The following is a 22,756-nucleotide window of genomic DNA, read 5'->3' on the forward strand; positions in this document are numbered from 1 at the left end:
ATTGTTATAGTATATGTGGGTGCAATTACAGACAGGTAGCTTTGAGAAGATCACTGTTAGGCCACTGTTAGCAGCAGAATTCTGCTGCTTTGTGCACAGATGTTTCCGGCACAGAAATTCCATTTTCTGTGTCCACACAAAGAACGAACACGTTCATTCTTTGTGCGGAGTTGTCTGTGAGACAACGCATTCCTGTGCGGCCCCAGCACTGGCATATTATGCTCAACAGAGATTCTCCATGTGGACATTCCCTCGTGGGCACATACCCCTATAGTAAATGTAGGCACTATAACTGATAGGCCACATAGAGAAGATCACTGTTTATCTGTGTGCAGTGACTATTACTGTATAAAGAACAAGGTGTCAATATTAGGTTAGGGCTACATGGCAAAAATGGGTCACACAGTCAAAGATCGCCATGTTGTCCACCTTGAATTGTGCTGAATCTCAGCTAATGTAAGTAAATGTAGACACATGTAGAGGAATCCAGCACAAATCAGTTCTTGCTCTTCAGGTGGTTTATTAAGCCCTTAAATCGGCATCATAAAATGTATGGTTTCTGTGACCCTGTGGTTTTCTGTGACCATACATTTTATGATGCCGTTTTGCGCTAAATTTCTCTACGTGTTCTTACAAGTTGCTGTTGCTCCACAACTGTCCATGCACTTCATTCATGCAAAGGGGGAGCTGAGCTGATTTGTTCTAAATGGGGTCATGTTGCGACCCCCAAATTACCACAGCCACAAATTCATTCTGGATGGAATTATTACATTTCTCATGTTGTTTGGGGTTTGCAGCACAATCTTATTTACTCACATTAGGTGAAATGAAGCACAGTTCAGGAAGCGCAACATGGTGATCTTTGGTCACGCAATCTGGGGGCCCCTTTTTTTCATTTTTTCCCAGGGCCACACTTACTCTAACACTGGCCCTGGTTAAGGGACAGCCTCTATATCAACTGCTACCAAATAGTTTTTTTTCCCGGTTAAATATATCATGCAAGAAAACGTATCCCCTGTCCAAAGGGAATACGCTTTAGATCATGAGGGGAGGGTCCGAGTGATGCAATCTCCTGCACAGGGCCCAAGCTCTCCCAGGGAAGGGGGCGTCGACCCCCACATGAAGCAGCAGCCAACATGCCCCCTCCATGTATCTTTATGGGAGAGATTACGGGGGAGATTAAAACTTATCCAAACCTTTGGATAGGGAATAAGTTTTCTTTAATGAAATTTCTCCTTCAAAGGGGTACTCCGCCCCTAAACATCTTATCACATATGCAAAGGATAGTGGATAAGATGTCTGATCGCAGGGGTCCCGCCGCTGGGGACCCCCACAATCTCTCCTGAAGCACCCCTGTCATCTGGTGCATGGAGTGAACTTCGCTCTGTGACTGATGACTGGCAATGCAGGAGCCGGAGGATCATGACATCACGGCCCCACCCATAGACTTGCATTGAGGGGGCGGAGCAGAGTGTGATGCCACAAGGGGTGGGGCCGTGACTTCGCGATCCTCCGGTCCCTGCATCGCCAGTCATCAGGCACAGAGCGAAGCTCGCTCCATGCATCAAATGACAGGGGTGCTGCAGGAGAGATTGTGGGGGTTCCCAGCGGCGGGCCCCCCGCGATCAGACATCTTATCCTCTATCCTTTGGATAGGGGATAAGATGTCTAGGGGTGGAGTACCCCTTTAATGTCTGAATACGTTCCAAAGTATCTGTCACGATGCCGGCTGGCAGGTAGTGGATCCTCTGTGCCGGAGAGGGATTGGCGTGGACCGTGCTAGTGGATCGGTTCTAAGTCACTACTGGTTTTCACCAGAGCCCGCCGCAAAGCGGGATGGTCTTGCTGCGGCGGTAGTGACCAGGTCGTATCCACTAGCAACGGCTCACCTCTCTGGCTGCTGAAGATAGGCGCGGTACAAGGGAGTAGACAGAAGCAAGGTCGGACGTAGCAGAAGGTCGGGGCAGGCAGCAAGGATCGTAGTCAGGGGCAACGGCAGGAGGTCTGGAACACAGGCTAGGAACACACAAGGAAACGCTTTCACTGGCACAATGGCAACAAGATCCGGCAAGGGAGTGCAGGGGAAGTGAGGTGATATAGGGAAGTGCACAGGTGAACACACTAATTGGAATCACTGCGCCAATCAGCGGCGCAGTGGCCCTTTAAATCGCAAAGACCCGGCGCGCGCGCGCCCTAGGGAGCGGGGCCGCGCGCGCCGGGACAGGACCGAGGGAGAGCGAGTCAGGTACGGGAGCCGGGGTGCGCATCGCGAGCGGGCGCTACCCGCATCGCGAATCGCATCCCGGCTGGAAGCGGAATCGCAGCGCCCCGGGTCAGTGGATCTGACCGGAGCGCTGCAGTGGGGAGAGTGTAGCGAGCGCTCCGGGGAGGAGCGGGGACCCGGAGCGCTCGGCGTAACAGTACCCCCCCCCCTTGGGTCTCCCCCTCTTCCTAGAGCCTGAGAACCTGAGGAGCAGACTTTTGTCTAGGATGTTGTCCTCAGGTTCTCAGGATCTCTCTTCTGGACCACAACCCTCCCAATCCACTAAAAAAAAGGTTTTCCCTCTGACCTTTTTAGATGCTAGGATCTCTTTGACGGAGAAGATGTCCGAGGAGCCGGAAACAGGAGTGGGAGGAACAGATTTGGGAGAGAAACGGTTGATGATGAGTGGTTTAAGAAGAGAAACGTGAAAGGCATTAGGGATACGAAGAGAAGGAGGAAGAAGAAGTTTGTAAGAGACAGGATTAATCTGAGACAAAATTTTGAAAGGACCAAGATAGCGTGGTCCCAACTTGTAGCTAGGGACACGGAAGCGGACATATTTAGCGGAGAGCCATACCTTGTCTCCAGGGGAAAAAATGAGAGGAGCTCTTCTTTTCTTATCCGCGAACTTCTTCATGCGTGATGAAGCCTGTAAGAGAGAATTTTGGGTCTCTCTCCATATGATGGAAAGGTCACAAGAAATTTCATCCACAGCGGGCAGACCAGAGGGCAAGGGGGTAGGGAGGGGGGGAAGAGGGTGACGGCCGTACACCACGAAAAATGGGGATTTGGAGGAAGATTCAGAGACTCTGAAGTTATACGAGAATTCGGCCCATGGAAGGAGATCTGCCCAGTCATCCTGGCGGGAGGAAACAAAATGTCGTAAATAATCACCCAAGACCTGGTTAATTCTTTCTACTTGTCCATTGGATTGGGGATGATATGCAGAAGAAAAATTTAATTTAATCTTGAGTTGTTTACAGAGAGCCCTCCAGAATTTAGACACGAATTGGACGCCTCTATCCGAGACGATCTGCGTAGGCAACCCGTGAAGACGAAAAATGTGTACAAAAAATTGTTTAGCCAACTGAGGCGCTGAAGGAAGACCAGGAAGAGGGATGAAATGTGCCATTTTGGAGAATCGATCAACGACCACCCAAATAACAGTGTTGCCACGGGAAGGGGGTAAATCAGTAATAAAATCCATACCAATCAGAGACCAAGGCTGTTCGGGGACAGGCAGGGGATGAAGAAAACCAGAGGGCTTCTGGCGAGGAGTCTTATCCCGGGCACAGATAGTGCAGGCTCGCACAAAGTCCACAACATCCGTCTCCAGAGTCGGCCACCAATAGAAGCGGGAGATGAGTTGCACAGATTTCTTGATGCCCACATGACCTGCGAGATGGGAGGAGTGACCCCATTTGAGGATTCCGAGGCGTTGGCGTGGAGAAACAAAGGTCTTTCCTGGAGGAGTTTGCCTGATGGAGGCTGGAGAAGTGGAGATCAGGCAGTCAGGAGGAATGATGTGTTGCGGAGAGAGTTCAACTTCCGAGGCATCCGAGGAACGAGAGAGAGCATCGGCCCTAATGTTCTTATCGGCAGGCCGAAAGTGAATTTCAAAATTAAATCGGGCAAAGAACAGAGACCACCGGGCCTGGCGAGGATTCAGCCGTTGGGCAGACTGGAGGTAGGAGAGGTTCTTGTGATCGGTGTAAATAATAACTGGAAATCTTGATCCCTCCAGCAGATGCCTCCATTCCTCAAGTGCTAATTTGATGGCTAGAAGCTCTCGATCCCCGATGGAGTAGTTCCTCTCCGCCGGAGAGAAGGTCCTAGAAAAAAAAACCACAAGTGACAGCATGCCCGGAAGAATTTTTTTGTAGAAGAACAGCTCCAGCTCCCACTGAGGAGGCATCAACCTCCAATAGGAAGGGTTTGGAAGGGTCAGGTCTGGAGAGCACGGGAGCCGAAGAAAAGGCAGACTTGAGTCGTTTAAAGGCGTCTTCCGCTTGAGGAGGCCAAGACTTGGGATCGGCATTTTTTTTGGTTAAAGCCACGATAGGAGCCACAACGGTAGAAAAATGTGGAATAAATTGCCTGTAATAATTGGCGAACCCCAAAAAGCGTTGGATAGCACGGAGTCCGGAGGGGCGTGGCCAATCTAAGACGGCAGAGAGTTTGTCTGGATCCATTTGTAGTCCCTGGCCAGAGACCAAGTATCCTAGAAAAGGAAGAGATTGGCATTCAAACAGACATTTCTCAATTTTGGCATACTCGCCAACGGAAGAATTACCCTGGACCAGGTTCAACAGGGCAGTCTCAGCAGAAGAGGCTCGGGCAGGTTCCTCAAAGACACTTCGGATTTCCGAGAAGAAGGAGTGTACAGAGGCAGTGACGGGGTCATTGCGGTCCCAGAGCGGTGTGGCCCAAGACAGGGCTTTTCCAGACAGAAGGCTGACTACGAAAGCCACCTTAGACCTTTCAGTGGGAAACTGGTCCGACATCATCTCCAGATGCAGGGAACATTGGGAAAGAAAGCCACGGCAAAACTTAGAGTTCCCATCAAATTTATCCGGCAAGGATAGGCGTAGACCAGGAGCGGCCACTCGCTGCGGAGGAGGTGCAGGAGCTGGCGGAGGAGATGACTGCTGAAGCTGTGGTAGTAACTGCTGTAGCATAACGGTCAGTTGAGACAGCTGTTGGCCTTGTTGCGCTATCTGTTGTGACTGCTGGGCGACCACCGTGGTGAGGTCAGCGACAACTGGCAGAGGAACTTCAGCGGGATCCATGGCCGGATCTACTGTCACGATGCCGGCTGGCAGGTAGTGGATCCTCTGTGCCGGAGAGGGATTGGCGTGGACCGTGCTAGTGGATCGGTTCTAAGTCACTACTGGTTTTCACCAGAGCCCGCCGCAAAGCGGGATGGTCTTGCTGCGGCGGTAGTGACCAGGTCGTATCCACTAGCAACGGCTCACCTCTCTGGCTGCTGAAGATAGGCGCGGTACAAGGGAGTAGACAGAAGCAAGGTCGGACGTAGCAGAAGGTCGGGGCAGGCAGCAAGGATCGTAGTCAGGGGCAACGGCAGGAGGTCTGGAACACAGGCTAGGAACACACAAGGAAACGCTTTCACTGGCACAATGGCAACAAGATCCGGCAAGGGAGTGCAGGGGAAGTGAGGTGATATAGGGAAGTGCACAGGTGAACACACTAATTGGAATCACTGCGCCAATCAGCGGCGCAGTGGCCCTTTAAATCGCAAAGACCCGGCGCGCGCGCGCCCTAGGGAGCGGGGCCGCGCGCGCCGGGACAGGACCGAGGGAGAGCGAGTCAGGTACGGGAGCCGGGGTGCGCATCGCGAGCGGGCGCTACCCGCATCGCGAATCGCATCCCGGTTGGAAGCGGAATCGCAGCGCCCCGGGTCAGTGGATCTGACCGGAGCGCTGCAGTGGGGAGAGTGTAGCGAGCGCTCCGGGGAGGAGCGGGGACCCGGAGCGCTCGGCGTAACAGTATCAAATATGAAGAAAGTCACGAAGACACATTTGCCTTGCAGAAAAGGGAGAGTGACATCAGTTTATAATGCTATATGCTCTTTATAAACACCAGCCATCTAATAACCAACGAACCATCTAACTATGGACTATGGACAACCATCTGAATTGCAAAGGGTTAAATAACTGTAGCAAATTGTGTACTTATATCCAAAAGGAATTGCATATTGGGTTGTTTTAATTTTATATAGATGCTATACAAGATATACACCAGTTTGAAAATATTGTCGTCGTCCCCCCCCCCCCCCCCCCCAAAAAAAAAAAAAAGTAATAAAAGCTATGGCCTTTCATGAGATGGAGGGTAGAGTCAGAACTACAGGCGGCAGTTCAGTCTCTCTATTGTTGGGGGAGACTTCCTGCTTTTAAGCTAAGATAGTACTGTGAGTCTGAACCATATGAACACAGGAAGGGGTTTTTCTGCTATCCAGCATCATGCTGAATGTTATTGCTGTATTTGATATGGTAATGTAAAATGGATTCCTGCATACTATAAAGGGGCAGGAGGAGGAGGCTAGGAGCAGCAGCAACACCCATGTCACTGCTTTATTCCCAGTGTGGTGTGTCTGCTCCTGGCTCTGTGTGTATGTAGTAGGACACTCAGATTAACCCTTTACAAGCAGCTATCACCTATTCCTCCTCTAAAAGTGTAACCTTTTATAACCAGCTATGCCCCGCTCCAGCAGATTAGCCATTTACAAGCAGCTGTATTAATCTCCTTTATCTGACCTGGACAAAAAAACGGAAAGTGCATAGGAAATAGCTTGCAAATATTGATAGTCTGTTTGAAGTTAAAACTCCTGGCAGGAGATGAGGACATTTTTCATGCGATTTGCATTACACTGATTTCCAAACGCACCACGCAGGCCAATTCTGAGCACAAGGCTTACTTTGCCATTCAGATGCTGTATAGATTCAGCTCCTACCAAAGAAGAAGAATCTCCACAGAGTTTGATCTCTCTCTCTCTGCTAAAGTGCATGGAAAACTGGTTTCTTTAAAAGAAGGAGGGAAATCTAAAGATTTGCTGATAATATGTATTTAAAAATGATGTTATAATTTTGATCAGAACTGAGAGGCTTCTTCTTTTCTAATTTCTTGACATCTGTTTTCTAGGTGTGGCAGTGTGGCGGAAGCATGGAAGTTTTGCCTTGCTCCAGAGTTGCCCATATTGAACGCACAAAGAAGCCTTACAATAATGACATTGACTACTATGCAAAGCGTAATGCCCTACGGGCTGCAGAAGTCTGGATGGATGAGTTCAAGTCACATGTTTATATGGCATGGAACATACCAATGACAGTAAGTTTTGTTCCTTCTGGTTCTAAAAAAAAACCTTTTAATCATCACATAACTATACTTCTCTTTTTTGATCCATAATGATAAACTAACCCTACCTTTTAAAAGCTTCAAGTATACAATAATGGGATCCCAACATCATCTGATCTTAAAGGGGTACTCCGCCCCAGGACATCTTATCCCCTATCCAAAGGGGATCTCGGCTGCAGCACCCCCACTTTCATTACTGCACAGAGCAAACTCGCTCTGTGCATAATGATGGGCGATAAAGTCCGCCCCCTTAATGCAAGTCAATAGACTTGTATTGAGGTGGCAGGACGTAACATCACTAGGGGGCGGAGCCGTGACGTAACGATGCTCCGGCCCCTCTATCATCCATCACTACGCACAGAGAGAGTTTGCTCTGAGCACTAATGACAGCGGGTTGATGCCCAGCGGCGGGACCCCACAATCTGACATCTTCTCCCCTATCCTTTGGATAGGGGATAAGATGTCCTGGGGCAGAGTACCCCTTTAAGGGTACAATTCTAATATAGTCCATAAATGTGCAGTGTTTATTCTGGTCTAATATTAAGCTGAGGTTTCCTGCTCTGTACAGGTCACTTTCCAACAGTGTCTTCTTTATCATTACGTACAGGATTAGAATTAAAGGTGACGCTAGTAATTAGTTTAAACAGGATATTCACAATAACTGTTGCTCAAAGTTCAGCTTTCCTCTCCTTGTAGAATGACCTCTGCATAGGTCATATAACATGCCCAGAAAAAATCCCTTTCATGGGAATAGGGTCTAGATCAGACCTTTGGGGGAGATTTATCAAAACCTGTCAGATCGCTTCTTTCATTTTTGAAAAGGCTTGTGAAAAAAGAGAGAAGCGATCTGATTGGTTGCTATCGCCCCAGGACATCTTATCCCCTATCCAAAGGGGATCTCGACTGCAGCACCCCCACTTTCATTACTGCACAGAGCAAACTCGCTCTGTGCATAATGATGGGCGATAAAGTCCGTCCCCTTAATGCAAGTCAATGGGTGGGGCGTGACGGCCGCCACGCCCCCTCCCATAGACTTGTATTGAGGTGGCAGGACGTAACATCACTAGGGGGCGGAGCCGTGATGTAACGATGCTCCGGCCCCTCTATCATCCGTCACTACGCACAGAGAGAGTTTGCTCTGAGCAGTAATGACAGCGGGGTGATGCCCAGCAGCGGGACCCCACGATCTGACATCTTATCCCCTATCCTTTGGATAGGGGATAAGATGTCCTGGGGCAGAGTACCCCTTTAAGGGTACAATTCTAATATAGTCCATAAATGTGCAGTGTTTATTCTGGTCTAATATTAAGCTGAGGCTTCCTGTTCTGTACAGGTCACTTTCCAACAGTGTCTTCTTTATCATTACGTACAGGATTAGAGTTAAAGGTGACGCTAGTAATTAGTTTAAACCGGATATTCACAATAACTGTTGCTCAAAGTTCAGCTTTCCTCTCCTTGTAGAATGACCTCTGCATAGGTCATATAACATGCCCAGAAAAAATCCCTTTCATGGGAATAGGGTCTAGATCAGACCTTTGGGGGAGATTTATCAAAACCTGTCAGATCGCTCCTTTCATTTTTGAAAAGGCTTGTGAAAAAAGAGAGAAGCGATCTGATTGGTTGCTATCGGCAACTCAGCAACTTTTCTTCTGAACAGGTTTTGAGAAATCTCCCCCTTTGTGTTTATTCCCATGGAGCTTACTGTAAAGTGTCTAAATGCTGTTTAAAGCAGCGCAGGGAAGATTGCTGACCTAAATATAACATTCTAAAATAAAATAAATAAATAAAAAATTACATTTAAGAAAATAATAAAATAGAAAGATATTAGAGAAAAAGAACATGTTTCAGTATCTGGCTCTAATCAGTGAAAAAAAAATCTTGGTGATATATTCCCTTTATATGGGGATACAGATTCAAAAAGTTTTTATATGTTGTATATCTTGGCAAAATATTAATCTTTCTAATATACTTCATAAGAAAATGTTGTTTCCTTTTTATAGACTTAATGGCTTATAAAAAAAAAAAAAAAAAAAAAAAAACACCCTATGCCATCTTTAACACAATCCTGTCTGGATTCAGCATCATCTTTGTCTAAGCTAAAGCACAGGCATTGACAAAGTCCACTAAGGGAAGGCAGAACTGGCATTCCTGTGTTCTCACTCCTGTCCTATTAGATTGCAGCATGGGAGGGGAAGGGGTTACAGAGCATCCTGCATGGATTGGGTGTAAGGGACCCAGACTAAAGGAGTCAGATGAGTCATGCAGAGTGAGGACAGGCCCTCTCCAAAGCACAGATTGACAAACCCAATGAGCAACAGATAGAAAGTATTTGTGAGAGAAGTATAGGTGCTGGGTGCATAAACAATTATACGTACATGGTCAGGATTAGGTACTGAGTAACATAGAACTTTTTTTGTGTGGGATATGACAGGTACGCTTAAGGGCTTCTCAGTGTGTGTGTGTGTGAAATAACTATCATATTTCCAACTTATTTTTATGGAATTTTTTATATTATATTTTGTTTTACATAGAATTTTGTTGTTTTCAGTTCTTTTTTGCCCACTGAAGTATATTGAACTAAATAAGTGCCTAAATGGATACTGTTGATAAGCTTCTTTTACATTTTTGTACTTTAAATAATGATGTACTGTGGATAGGAATGTCTCATAAGTGTCTTAAATTTTAACTACATTTAGACGCTGAGCTTTTGCCAGTAGTACAAGAAACTTAGCAACATATCTTCTACCTAGTTACTTTCAATCTTTTTTTTTTTTTCAGATTTTCTTCTGATCCTCATATTTTGCAGTTATAGACATCATGTTGTTACTCCTATGTACATAACTTTTCTCTGTGGTGTTCAAAATAACAGCCAATCAATGTGCTTATTAGATGTAGAGGAAGAGGAAGAGTAGTTGTGGTGGCCCAGTACGGGAGATAGTTACATAGTTACATAGTTAGTATGGTTGAAAAAAGACATACGTCCATCAAGTCCAACCAGGGGATTGAAGGGAAGGATGTAAGGGGATAAGGGAAAGGGATGTAGTTTTATAATTCTGCATAAGCATTAATGTTATTTTGTTCCAGGAATGTATCTAACCCTGCTTTAAAGCTGTTAATTGTTCCTGCTGTGACCAGTTCCTGAGGTAGACCGTTCCATAAATTCACAGTCCTCACGGTAAAGAAGGCGTGCCGCCCCTTTAGACTAAACCTTTTCTTCTCCAGACGGAGGGAGTGCCCCCTCGTCCTTTGGGGGGGTTTAACCTGGAACAGTTTTTCTCCATATTTTTTGTATGGGCCATTTATATACTTATATACGTTTATCATATCCCCCCTTAAACGTCTCTTCTCAAGACTAAACAATTGTAACTCCTTTAATCGCTCCTCATAGCTAAGATGTTCCATGCCCCATATTAGTTTAGTCGCGCGTCTCTGCACCCTTTCCAACTCCGCAGTGTCCCTTTTATGAACAGGCGACCAAAACTGAACAGCATATTCCAGGTGAGGCCGTACCAATGCTTTATAAAGGGGGAGTATTATGTCCCTGCCCCTCGAGTCCATGCCTCTTTTTATACATGACAATATCCTGCCGGCTTTGGAAGCAGCAGCCTGACATTGCATGCTATTCTGTAGTCTGTGATCTACAAGTACACCCAGATCCTTCTCTACCAGTGATTCTGCCAGTTTAATCCCCCCTAAGACATACGACGCATGCAGGTTATTAGTACCCAGATGCATAACTTTACATTTATCCACATTGAACCTCATTTGCCAAGTGGATGCCCAGACACTTAGTCTATCCAAGTCATCTTGTAACTTATGCACATCCTCTATAGACTGTACCGTGCTACAAAGCTTGGTGTCATCTGCAAAGATAGAAACAGAGCTGTTAATACCATCCTCTATATCATTGATAAATAAATTAAACAGCAGCGGGCCCAGTACTGAACCTTGGGGTACACCACTAATAACCGGGGACCAATCAGAGTACGAATCATTGACCACCACTCTCTGGGTACGATCCATGAGCCAGTGTTCAATCCAGTTACAAACTAAAGTTTCCAAGCCCAAGGACCTTAACTTACCTGTCAGATGTCTGTGAGGGACAGTATCAAATGCTTTGGCAAAATCCAGAAACACTATATCCACAGCCATTCCTCTGTCAAGGCTTCTACTAACCTCTTCATAAAAGCAAATTAGATTGGTTTGACAACTTCTATCCTTAGTAAACCCATGCTGGCTATCACTTATAATACTATTATCCCCTATGTATTCCTGTATGTAATCCCTTATAAGTCCTTCAAACAATTTACCCACAATGCACGTTAGACTTACCGGTCTATAATTGCCTGGCGAAGACCTAGAGCCCTTCTTGAAGATTGGTACCACATTAGCCTTGCGCCAGTCCCTTGGCACAATACCAGACACCAGAGAATCTCTAAATATCATGAACAAGGGTACAGATATTACTGAACTTACCTCTCTAAGAACTCTTGGGTGTAGTCCATCCGGCCCTGGAGATTTGCTTACATTTACTTTACTTAACTTACCTTGTACCATCTCTACATTAAGCCAGTTCAATACATTATATGATGTGTTACCAGCACTGACCTGACCAATGTCAGCTCCTTCTTCCATAGTATATACAGAACTAAAGAACCCATTCAGTAGCTCCGCCTTCTCTTGATCGCCCGTGACAACCTCCCCATTATCATTATTAAGGGGTCCTACATGCTCTGTCCTTGGTTTTTTTGTATTTATATATCTAAAAAAATATTTAGGATTAGTTTTGCTTTCTTCGGCCACCTGTCTCATTTTGAATTTTTGCTGTTTTTATTACATTTTTGCAGATTTTATTAAGCTCTTTGTACTGTTTAAATGTTATAGCTGACCCATCAGATTTGTATTTTTTGAAGGCTATTTTTTTGTTGTTTATTGCTCTTTTAACCTCATTTGTCAGCCATGTAGGATTTAGTTTTAATCGTTTATATTTGTTCCCCTTTGGTATATATTTAGCTGTATAGTTATTTAGAGTAGATTTAAAGATGTCCCATTTACCTTCTGTATCAGTATTTGATAACACCTCCCCCCAGTCTATGTCCTGTAATGCAGCCCTCAGCCCAGGGAAATTTGCCTTTTTAAAGTTATATGTTTTTGCTTTCCCCGTCTGTCTTTGTTTTCTACATTTTAAGTCAAAAGTAACTATATTGTGGTTGCTATTACCAAGGTTTTCCCTCACAGTTACATTACCAACCAGCTCTGCGTTGTTGGAAATGATCAGATCCAACAAGGCATCACTTCTTGTTGGGTCCTCCACAAACTGGCCCATAAAATTATCCTGCAATAAATTTAGGAATTTTCTCCCCTTTGTAGTTTTAGCCAACCCCCGGCCCCAATCTATATCTGGATAGTTAAAATCTCCCATTATTACCACTGTACCTGCCCGGGCGGCCCTCTCTATTTGTTTATACAGCCGACCTTCTATCTCTTCAGTGATATTAGGGGGTCTGTAAATTACACCAAATATTATTTTTTCAGTATTTCCCTCCTTTTGTAATTCTACCCACAGTGATTCCACCTCCTCAGAATCATCACACACTATGGCATCGTTCACATTGACTTTCATACCACTTCTTACATACAGACAGACTCCACCACCTTTTCTGTTCATTCTATCCTTGCGAAACAATGTAAACCCCTGCAGATTAACAGCCCAGTCATGCGAGGAGTCCAGCCATGTCTCAGTGACCCCAACTATATCAATATGTTCCTCCAGTATCAAGGCCTCAAGCTCCCCCATTTTATTTGCTAGGCTTCTGGCATTTGTGAACATACACTTTACATTTCCATTAAGTTTTACACATATAGTCTCACTAATGGGATTTTCAGAGTTATTGGGGTTAATGTCATTTTTTGAGTTATAAGGGCTAATTGTACTATTTAAGTTATTGGGGCTAATGGGATTTTTTGAGTTATTGGGTCTAACGTTATTATTTAAGTTATTGGGGCTAATGGGATTTTTTGCGTTATTGCGTCTAACGTTGTTATTTAAGTTATTGGGGCTAATGGTATTTTTTGAGTTAATGGGGCTTATTGTAGTTATTGAGTTATTGGGGCTAATGGAATTTTTTGAATTATTGGGATTACAATTTTTCGGGCTACATTTATTTTTACAGCTGGTTTGTAACGCATGAATCTCCTTATCCACTGTTCTTAACCTCCCCCCACAGGACTCCTCTCCACCCGCCATTATGTCCTGACCCCTCTCTAACCTATCCATCCCACTGTCTGCTTTCATTGCTTTATTATCCTCCCCCCACTCACCTAGTTTAAATACTCAGCCACCCCTTCCAGGATTCTCTCCCCCAGCACAGCAGACCCCCTTCCATTCAGGTGCAAATTATCCGTAGAATAGAGTTTGTACCCCAATGAAAAGTCAGCCCAGTGCTCTAAAAACCCAAACCCTTCCCCCTCACACCACGACTTAAGCCATGCATTTAACTCCCTAAGCTCCCGCTGTCTTTCCTGCGATGCGCATGGCACAGGAAGTATTCCAGAGAACACAACCTTAGAGGTCCTTCCCTTCAGCTTGGCACCTAGTTCCTTGTAATTATTCTTCAAGGACCTCCACCTACCATGTATTCTGTCGTTGGTTCCCACATGGACCACGACAGCTGGGTCATCCCCAGCCCCCCCTAGTAATTTGTCCACCCTTTCCACCACATGCCGAACCCTGGCACCAGGGAGACAGCAAACCATTCGGTTGAGGTGGTCTTGGCGACAAATTATTCTATCCGTCTTCCTGATTATAGAGTCCCCTACCACAACTAACTGTCTTGGCCTACCTGCGTTACCATCCCCCACACTACTAGTTGAGCTGTTCCCCCGGCTGTTAGGGAGACCAGTATCCACTAGGGTTGCCATCTCTGATACTGAGGCCCTCGCATCATCGCCCAACTTGGCAATTTTACTTGGGAGATCAGAAGCAGAAGTGACCTTCCTTTTCCTTGCCCCCTTTCCAGTCCCTCTAACTACATTAACCCAGCTCCCTACTTGGGCCTCCTGGCTAGTTTCTCCAACCTCCATTTCTGCCCCACTAACTGCTTGCTCTGTAAGATTGTCAATCGCCCTCAATGTTGCATTTTGCTCCTCTAGATCTCTAATACGAGCTTCCAGGTGGGCAACATGCTCACATTTGTCACAGCGGTATTCACCCTGAAGCTGCTGCTCCAGAGATGTATACATGTGGCACAATGTGCACTGAAGAAAACCTCCAATCCTGCTGTCCATATCCTTGGTGACAAACAGCTGTTATTAACTATTAAGAAAAACTACTTTTATCAAGGGAGTGTAATACTTACAGTTACAGTGGGTCCTGCTTACAACTCCTGCTTTCTAAACTTCTGCTTATAAAACTTCTCAAATGTAACACTTAATAATACCACACTTTAGAATACAGACCCAGCTTCAGCTAGACTCAGTCAGAGCAGGGCTCACAGAGTTTCCCAGTTAGTTTTATACACCTGAGAGCAGTTAATCAATTAACCCCTCCCCCAGGTGTGCTACAGACAGGAGGAAAAAAAAAAAAAAAAAATGTAAGGGCTATGCAACCGCTGGAGACACCCTGTTTGGAAAACAATGATCCACAGTATACTTAGCACATGAACTTCTGCTTATAAAACTTCTCAAATGTAACACTTAATAATACCACACTTTAGAATACAGACCCAGCTTCAGCTAGACTCAGTCAGAGCAGGGCTCACAGAGTTTCCCAGTTAGTTTTATACACCTGAGAGCAGTTAATCAATTAACCCCTCCCCCAGGTGTGCTACAGACAGGAGGAAAAAAAAAAAAAAAAAATGTAAGGGCTATGCAACCGCTGGAGACACCCTGTTTGGAAAACAATGATCCACAGTATACTTAGCACATGAACTTCTGCTTATAAAACTTCTCAAATGTAACACTTAATAATACCACACTTTAGAATACAGACCCAGCTTCAGCTAGACTCAGTCAGAGCAGGGCTCACAGAGTTTCCCAGTTAGTTTTATACACCTGAGAGCAGTTAATCAATTAACCCCTCCCCCAGGTGTGCTACAGACAGGAGGAAAAAAAAAAAAAAAAAATGTAAGGGCTATGCAACCGCTGGAGACACCCTGTTTGGAAAACAATGATCCACAGTATACTTAGCACATGAACTTCTGCTTATAAAACTTCTCAAATGTAACACTTAATAATACCACACTTTAGAATACAGACCCAGCTTCAGCTAGACTCAGTCAGAGCAGGGCTCACAGAGTTTCCCAGTTAGTTTTATACACCTGAGAGCAGTTAATCAATTAACCCCTCCCCCAGGTGTGCTACAGACAGGAGGAAAAAAAGAAAAAGAAAAAAAAAAAAAAAAAAAATGTAAGGGCTATGCAACCGCTGGAGACACCCTGTTTGGAAAACAATGATCCACAGTATACTTAGCACATGAACTTCTGCTTATAAAACTTCTCAAATGTAACACTTAATAATACCACACTTTAGAATACAGACCCAGCTTCAGCTAGACTCAGTCAGAGCCCCGTACCCCGTATGTTGCCCCGTACCCTTGCTGCCCTGTCAGGCAGCCTCCTTCAGTGTCCTCAGGGCCCCTTGCACCTGTTTCCCCCCTGTAAATATGTTCTGCAGTCGATTGTATTATAAAATGTGTTGTATCTTTAAGAGTTATGTCATGTGATTGTTACCCAGGAGGTATCAGTGACCAGGTGATCCCAAGAGTGACCTATAGGCTCCCTGCTAGTCTCCCCCATATAAGCCCTGGGCGGAGCTAGCTTCTCTCTCTTAGCTCTTGCTTCCTGCTGAGGTCCAGTGCAGTCGTGTCTAGTGTGTGTGTCCAAAGTGTTGGAGGCCTCAAAGTCAAGTCCTGCAGCCACCATCAATTCAAGTAAGCTAAAGTCACAGCTTTATGAGTCAAGTCAAGTCTGTCCCTGTCATCTGTCAAGTCAGCGTGGTCAGCGTGGTCTACAAGTCCTAACAAGCCCTTAAGGTCTCTGTGTCACTGGTCACCTCCTGGGCCCTGGCATAACTGTATAGACTTTACCAACTGTCTACCCTCAGTAAAGCTATCGTTGTCCGTAACTTGGCGTTGGAGTCTTTATTGCCCCTGTGCCTAGCCCAGGATCCAGCGGTATAGCTTTGGGTGGTTTTAGGCTAAACCATGCCCTGGCATCACGAATACAAGGAGTTAATGCCATCTGCCCCTAGGATAACAACATCTGCCCTCATCACACCCTGCTACAACATAGTCACAACATAAGGTGTCTCAAACAATATATTGCATGTTGCCAGTAGATTAAGGAAATTCTTAAAGAAAACTACCTTCTGCGGTCTAGATCATTAACACACAGATACATATACCAGTATCATGTCATCGTGTATTAGGGCATGTTCACACAGGACTAAAATACTCCAGATTTGTCATGGACTTTGTCTTTTCAATTGAAGTAAATTGAAAAAAATCTGCAGCATTTTAGTTCCGTATGAACATAGGTTATCCTGGTCTTTATACAAACCATGGTTAGAATAAACCTAAAGCCAGAATGTTTTTTTTGTTGTTGTTTTTTTTTTGTTGTTTTTTTTTTACTGCATAGAATAAAACAGACAACATAAAAAACTGCAATAAAGCAAATAAGATAGGAAAGATATATGAAATATGCTAGATTTTACAATGGATAAATATAGGGACAGCAAAAGATCTATCTCTCAAAAAAAAAAAAAAATATATATATATATATATATGTGTGTGTGTGTGTGTGTGTGTATATATATTTATTGTATATATTTGATTGGTTGTTGTATGTGAGACACACCTGCAATATTTAAAACTGTCCATGTATATTTGAAGTGTGGGAATATATCCATACAGACAATGAGAATATGCAAACCCCATGCAGATGCAGCCTTTTGTTACATTCAAGTTGCAGCTACAAAATCTGAAAAAATGATGCATGTGTATCATAAACACTATTAAGGATTTAAAAAAATCAAGACCTTCAAGGACACCTAGACAAACAACAACAACAAAAAACAATCCATGCTTGTACTAGACATGGAAGTAATAGTGGAGATGTAGATGTGGGAAATACTCTGCACCGCGTAAAAGATAAAAGCATTTTCACTCAGTTAAGATGACATAAATAAATAACACAAGTGCTAAGTCAGAATGCAACAAAACTATGTGATCAATATTTGATTTGCCTAAATGTGTTGTGCTTTTGCATCTTGTATGCTTCCTTAGATTTCAGAATCACAAGGATTCAGTCAGTGTATTAAATGATGTACAAGCATACAACAATTTTCCGCTTAGATTTTTGAAAGAAAATTCACTGAACTATAAAACAGAAACCTGATATCTGATCTTACTTTCTCTTGAAAGAACCCAGGGGTCGACTTTGGTGATGTCTCCGAAAGACTGGCTCTTCGGCATAAACTGCAGTGTCGCAGTTTTAAATGGTACCTGGAGAATGTATACCCAGAAATGAGAATCTACAATGATACCATTAACTATGGCGAGGTAAGAAACTCTTCTAATATGAAAAAAAAAAAAAGATTACTTGCTAAATTGTATGCACCATTAAGATGGAATGCAATCACCTACTGCCCTGGTATTGTATGGGATCCTCCTTTCAAATGCTGCGAATTAAAGCAATAAGGTTCTGCAGCATGCCACAGTGAGAATACAGGTGTTATTCTGAAGGGACAGCTGGGATTTGTAGTGCCACACACTAGAGGGTCATGGCAGCTAGTGTGGAGCCTCAGTCTTTAGGGCACTACTCCGGCACATGCCAGCAATAGGGGGCTGCACAGGTGTTGGGGGAGACGTTAGTAAGATTTCTTTTGGGCACACCCTAATACTATGTCTGGATGATGGCACCTTGGAGTGCCTTAGATAATAAACTGATGCTGAGACACTGGTAGATGGAAGAACAAGACCAAACACAAAGGGTAACTTTACTTTGTGAATAAAACAATAGATTGTGCTTGTCCCTGTGGTGGCACACCTACTGGCTCCTGGCAGTAGAAAAGGTCTGAACCTGACTAGAGGTACCCCAATGGGTCTAGATTGCTAAGAGGTCCATGACAAAATGTTGCTCTCTTAGACTACAAGAAGTGATGCTGGTCTTCCTTTTAAAGAGAGGCAAAGCTGGTACAACAGGGTGTCTCTGTTAGTTCCTTGAAAAAAACAGGCCTTGTCCTATCTCTGCCTTGGTAACCAGTTTCTTGTGACTGGACCACTCTACTCATTCTGCTTTAGCTCGTGCTTTATTCCTACTTCTATACTCACTTTACTAATGGTGCATGTACACCACGTTTTCACTGTACGAGTGCCGTAGTATACTAAGTTTTTACGTCCGGTCAGAAAACCGGATACGGGTCAAAAATGAGCCGACCGGAGTAAAACGGTGACTCTGGTCGGCTCATTAAAGTCAATGGATTTCAGTGTCTGTTCGGCTAGGGTACGGGAGCGCACGGTTTTCCCCTCCCCCAGCCGGATCCGGCACCCGTACAGTGAAAACGTGGTGTGCATGCACCCTTACAAGGGATTTATAGACATTTTGCTTGAAGGCACTTTCATTTACCAAGGAGCTCTGAATATCAATTACCCTCTAGTTTGGGAAACAAGTAGGTGTGTGGGGGGAAATTCAAGTAATCTCTGCACCATCCACAAACAATAGCAGCATGACATAACACAGTGTTAAAAACAATCAGCATACAGTATCACAATTAAGTACACCACTCACATTTTTGTAAATATTTTATTATATCTTTTTAAGTGACAACACTGAGGAAATTACACTCTGCTACAATATAAAGTAATGAATTCACAGCCTGTATAACAGTGTTTAAAGGGGTACTCCCATGGAAAAAAATATTTTTTAATCAACTGGTGCCAGAAAGTTAAACAGATTTGTAAATTACTTCTATTTAAAAATCTTAATCCTTCCAGTACTTATCAGCTGCTGTATGTTATAGAGGATGTTCTTTTCTTTTTGAATTTCCTTTCTGTCTGACCACAGTGCTCTCTGCTGACACCTCTGTCCATTTTAGGAACTGTCTGGAGCAGGATAGGTTTTCTATGGGGATTTTCTCCTATTCTGGATAGTTCCTAAAATGGACAGAGGTGTCAGCAGAGAGCACTGTGGTCGGACAGAAAATAAATGAAAAAAGAAAAGAACTTCCTCTGGAACGTACAGCAGCTGATATGTACTGGAAGGGTTAAGATTTTTAAATAAAAGTAATTTACAAATTTGTTTGACTTTCTGGCACCAGTTGATTTAACTCCTTAAGGACCAAGGCCATTTTCACCTTAAGAAGGACGATAAAAGCGGACTTTAATGACCAAGATGCAACGTGTTTCGCTGCACATGTGCAGCTTCTTCAGGCATAACAAGGTGGAAACATCAGCACACTTATAAAGGTAAAAGCTAGCCCCTTTATAACTTTTACCTGTGTGCCACTGTTTCCACCTTGTTATGCCTGAAGAAGCTGCGCATGCGCAGCAAAAATGCATTGCATCTTGGTCATTAAAGTCCGCTTTTATCCTCCTTGCTGTGTTCTGGTCAGTCAGTGCCATTTGAGCAGGTCATCTCCACTGAAGCCAGTGCCTGCACTTTCATCCGACATTACCTACCGGAGGGCAGCGGACGATCATTGTGCTTGAAACATTGTTGTGTGTGATTTTACCCAACCACCCAGCGTGAGCAGTTATCCATTTGTTCTCTCACACTAGGTGTAATTGGTTTTACTCAATGGAGCGCTTGTTCTTTTACATTTACATTTTCACCTTAATGACCAAAGGATTTTTTGCACATCTAATCAGTCACTTTAAATGGGCACTGTCAGATACAAAAACTTTTGATATGTTGTAAAGGATGCAAAACCAAGAGATTTTGCAATTTCTTTCATCAGAAAATTTTCTGTATTTCATACTGAAAATGCCAGTCAAACAATTGCACCCCCCGCCTGCTTGAACACAAACTAGTCCTGCTGTGTCCATGCATCATCACCTATGTCATGGACACACTTCCTTGATTGACAGATGTGAGCGCAGGGCTCAGCTTGTGTCCCTCTACTGTCCGTGAGGACAAGCTGGGAGTTGTAGTTTTGCTAATGCTAGGAGAGATGTGAGCAGGCAGCATACTGAGGGAGGGGGCGGAGACCTGCACAGTGAGGCCACGCCTCCTCCCTTTGAGAGGAATTCAGACTAGTGAGCTAAATTAAAAGTGTAATAAACAAATAAATAAAGCTGCTAAACACATAAAAATTAGATGTACATGGTCAGGATTAGGTAATGAGTGATATATTTAAAAAAAATGTTTTTTGTTGGATCTGACGGGTACGCTTTAAGCATTAATAACTTTGGGATGCTTTTACTTATGAATTTGATTCCGAGAATGTTTTTTTGTAATATATTTTCTACTATAACATAGTGGTACATTTTCATCAATACTTGCATCATTCAGTGGTGAAAAATTTCTAAATTTCATTAAAAATTTAGCATGTTTCTAACTTTGAAGCTCTCTGCTTATAAGGAAAATGGACATCCCAAATTAATTATATATTGATTCCCATATACAATATGTCTACTTTATGTTTGCATCATATAGTTGACATGTTTTTACTTTTGGAAGACATCAGAGGGCTTCAAAGTTCTGCAGCTATTTTCCAATTTTTAAAAAAAAATTAAAAATTGGAATTTTTCAGGGACCAGTTCAGTTTGAAGTGGTTTTGAGGTGTCTTCCTATTAGAAATACCCCACAAATTACCCCATTACAAAAACTGAACGCCTCAAAGTATACAAAATGACATTCAGAAAGTTTGTTAACCCTTTAGGTGTTTTTTACAGGAATAGCAGCAAAGTGAAGGAGAAAATTCAAAATCTCAATTTTTTACACTCACATGTTCTTGTAGACCCAGTTTTAGAATTTTTACAAGGGGTAAAAGGAGAAAAAGTCCCCAATATGTGTAATCCAAATTCTCACGAGTAAGGAAATACCTCATATGTGGATGTAAAGTGCTCTTTGGGTGCACTAGAGGGCTCAGAAGCGAAGGGGCAACAATGGGATTTAGGAGAGTGAATTTTGCTGAATTCAAACAGGGTTCTTCCAGCTGTTGCAAAACTTCCAGCATGCCCGGACAGTCAATGGCTGTTCGGCAGTACTGGGAGTTGTTGTTTTGCAACAGCTGGGGGCTCTGTTTTGGAAACAGTGCCTTACCAGATGTTTTTCATTTTTATTAGGGCAGGGGGGAGAGTGTAATTGTGTAGGGGCATGTATATGTAGTGTTTTACCCTTTATTTTGTGTAGTGTAGTGTTTTTAGGGTACATTCACATAGGCGGGGGTTTACAGCGAGTTTCCCCGCTGAAAGTTTGCGCTGCAGCGGAAAATTTGCAGCATCTCAAACTTGCAGCAAGAAACTCACTGTAAACCCCCGCCCATGGGTATTTACCCTGTTCATTCACATAGGGGTGGGGGAGGGGGGGTTGTAGTTATGCAACCGCTGGAGGCACACTGGTTGCAAAACACTGAGAGTTTGTTACTTAACTCAATGTTTCACAACCAGTGTGCCTCCAGCTGTTGAAAAACTACAACTGCCAGCATGTACAGTCTTTAGTGCATGCTGGGAGTTGTAGTTTGCAACAGCTTGAGGCACACTGGTTGTGAAACATTAAGTTAAGTAACAAACTCTCAGTGTTTTGCAACCAGTGTGCCTCCAGCTGTTGCAAAACTACAACTTTCAGCATGCACTTACAGCCAAAGGGCATGCTGGGACTTGTAGTTATGCAACCGCTGGAGGCACACTACTGCAACTCCCAGCATGTCCTTTGATAGTTTGTGTATGCTGGGGGTTGTAGTTATGCAACAGCTGGAGGCACACTTTTTCACAGAAAAAATGTGCCTCCAGCTGTTGCATAACTACAACCCCCAGCATGTAAAAACTACCAAAGGCATGCTGGGAGTTATAGTTGTGCCTTCTGCTGTTGCATAACAACAACTCGCAGCATGCCTTTTTGTGCATGCTGGGAGTTATTGCTAAGCAACAGCAGGAGGCCAGCCTTACCTCCTGCTGCTGCATGATCCTCCTCCTTCCTGCTGCCGCCGTCTCCACTCCTGGGGCCCTTATCCCACCGCCAATGGCGAGGATCGGGGGCCCGCACTCAGGTACTGACTCCATAGCAACCGCTCTCACCCTCCGGAATAGGGCGGAGCGGGTACCGTTAGGGACATCCCACAGCAGGAGTCCTGGATGATCAGGAAGATCGTGGATGATCAGGACGATCTTGAGGTGGCACCAGTGCCACCTCACTCCTGCTGCTAAAGGGTGATAGGTGACATCTCGGACAGCACCTGTCACCCTTTTTTTCCGGGTCACCGGGGACCAGATTGACCCCAAATCACCACAAATCGTCGATTTGAAATGATTGGCGATTTGCGGCAAATGACGATGCAGTGTGCAGCAAATGGTCTGAGCACTGAAAGGCTGACCTTCCACCCCTGCAACCTCTACAGCAATCCTGGCAGCACTTCTATACATCTATTTCTAAAAGAAAACTTCTGGATATGATGCTAAGCAAG

General features: G+C 44.2%; 1 protein-coding gene and 1 long non-coding RNA gene across 2 annotated transcripts in view; one reads left to right on the plus strand and one right to left on the minus strand.

The window, feature by feature from the left end:
• GALNT9 (polypeptide N-acetylgalactosaminyltransferase 9) overlaps positions 1-22,756 on the plus strand; it is a 377,187-nt gene that overhangs the window by 334,321 nt on the left and 20,110 nt on the right. The window contains exons 7-8 of the mRNA XM_056533112.1: positions 6,923-7,108; positions 17,556-17,693. Of these exons, the coding sequence (XP_056389087.1) occupies positions 6,923-7,108; positions 17,556-17,693 (324 nt within the window). The remainder of the gene's footprint in view (positions 1-6,922; positions 7,109-17,555; positions 17,694-22,756) is intronic.
• The window catches only part of LOC130283511 (uncharacterized), a 70,282-nt gene that overhangs the window by 11,212 nt on the left and 36,314 nt on the right, over positions 1-22,756 (minus strand). The gene's annotated exons all lie outside the window — the stretch shown is intronic.

Source organism: Hyla sarda, chromosome 1, assembly GCF_029499605.1.
Source record: "Hyla sarda isolate aHylSar1 chromosome 1, aHylSar1.hap1, whole genome shotgun sequence".
In the NCBI taxonomy this organism is placed as follows: domain Eukaryota; kingdom Metazoa; phylum Chordata; class Amphibia; order Anura; family Hylidae; genus Hyla; species Hyla sarda.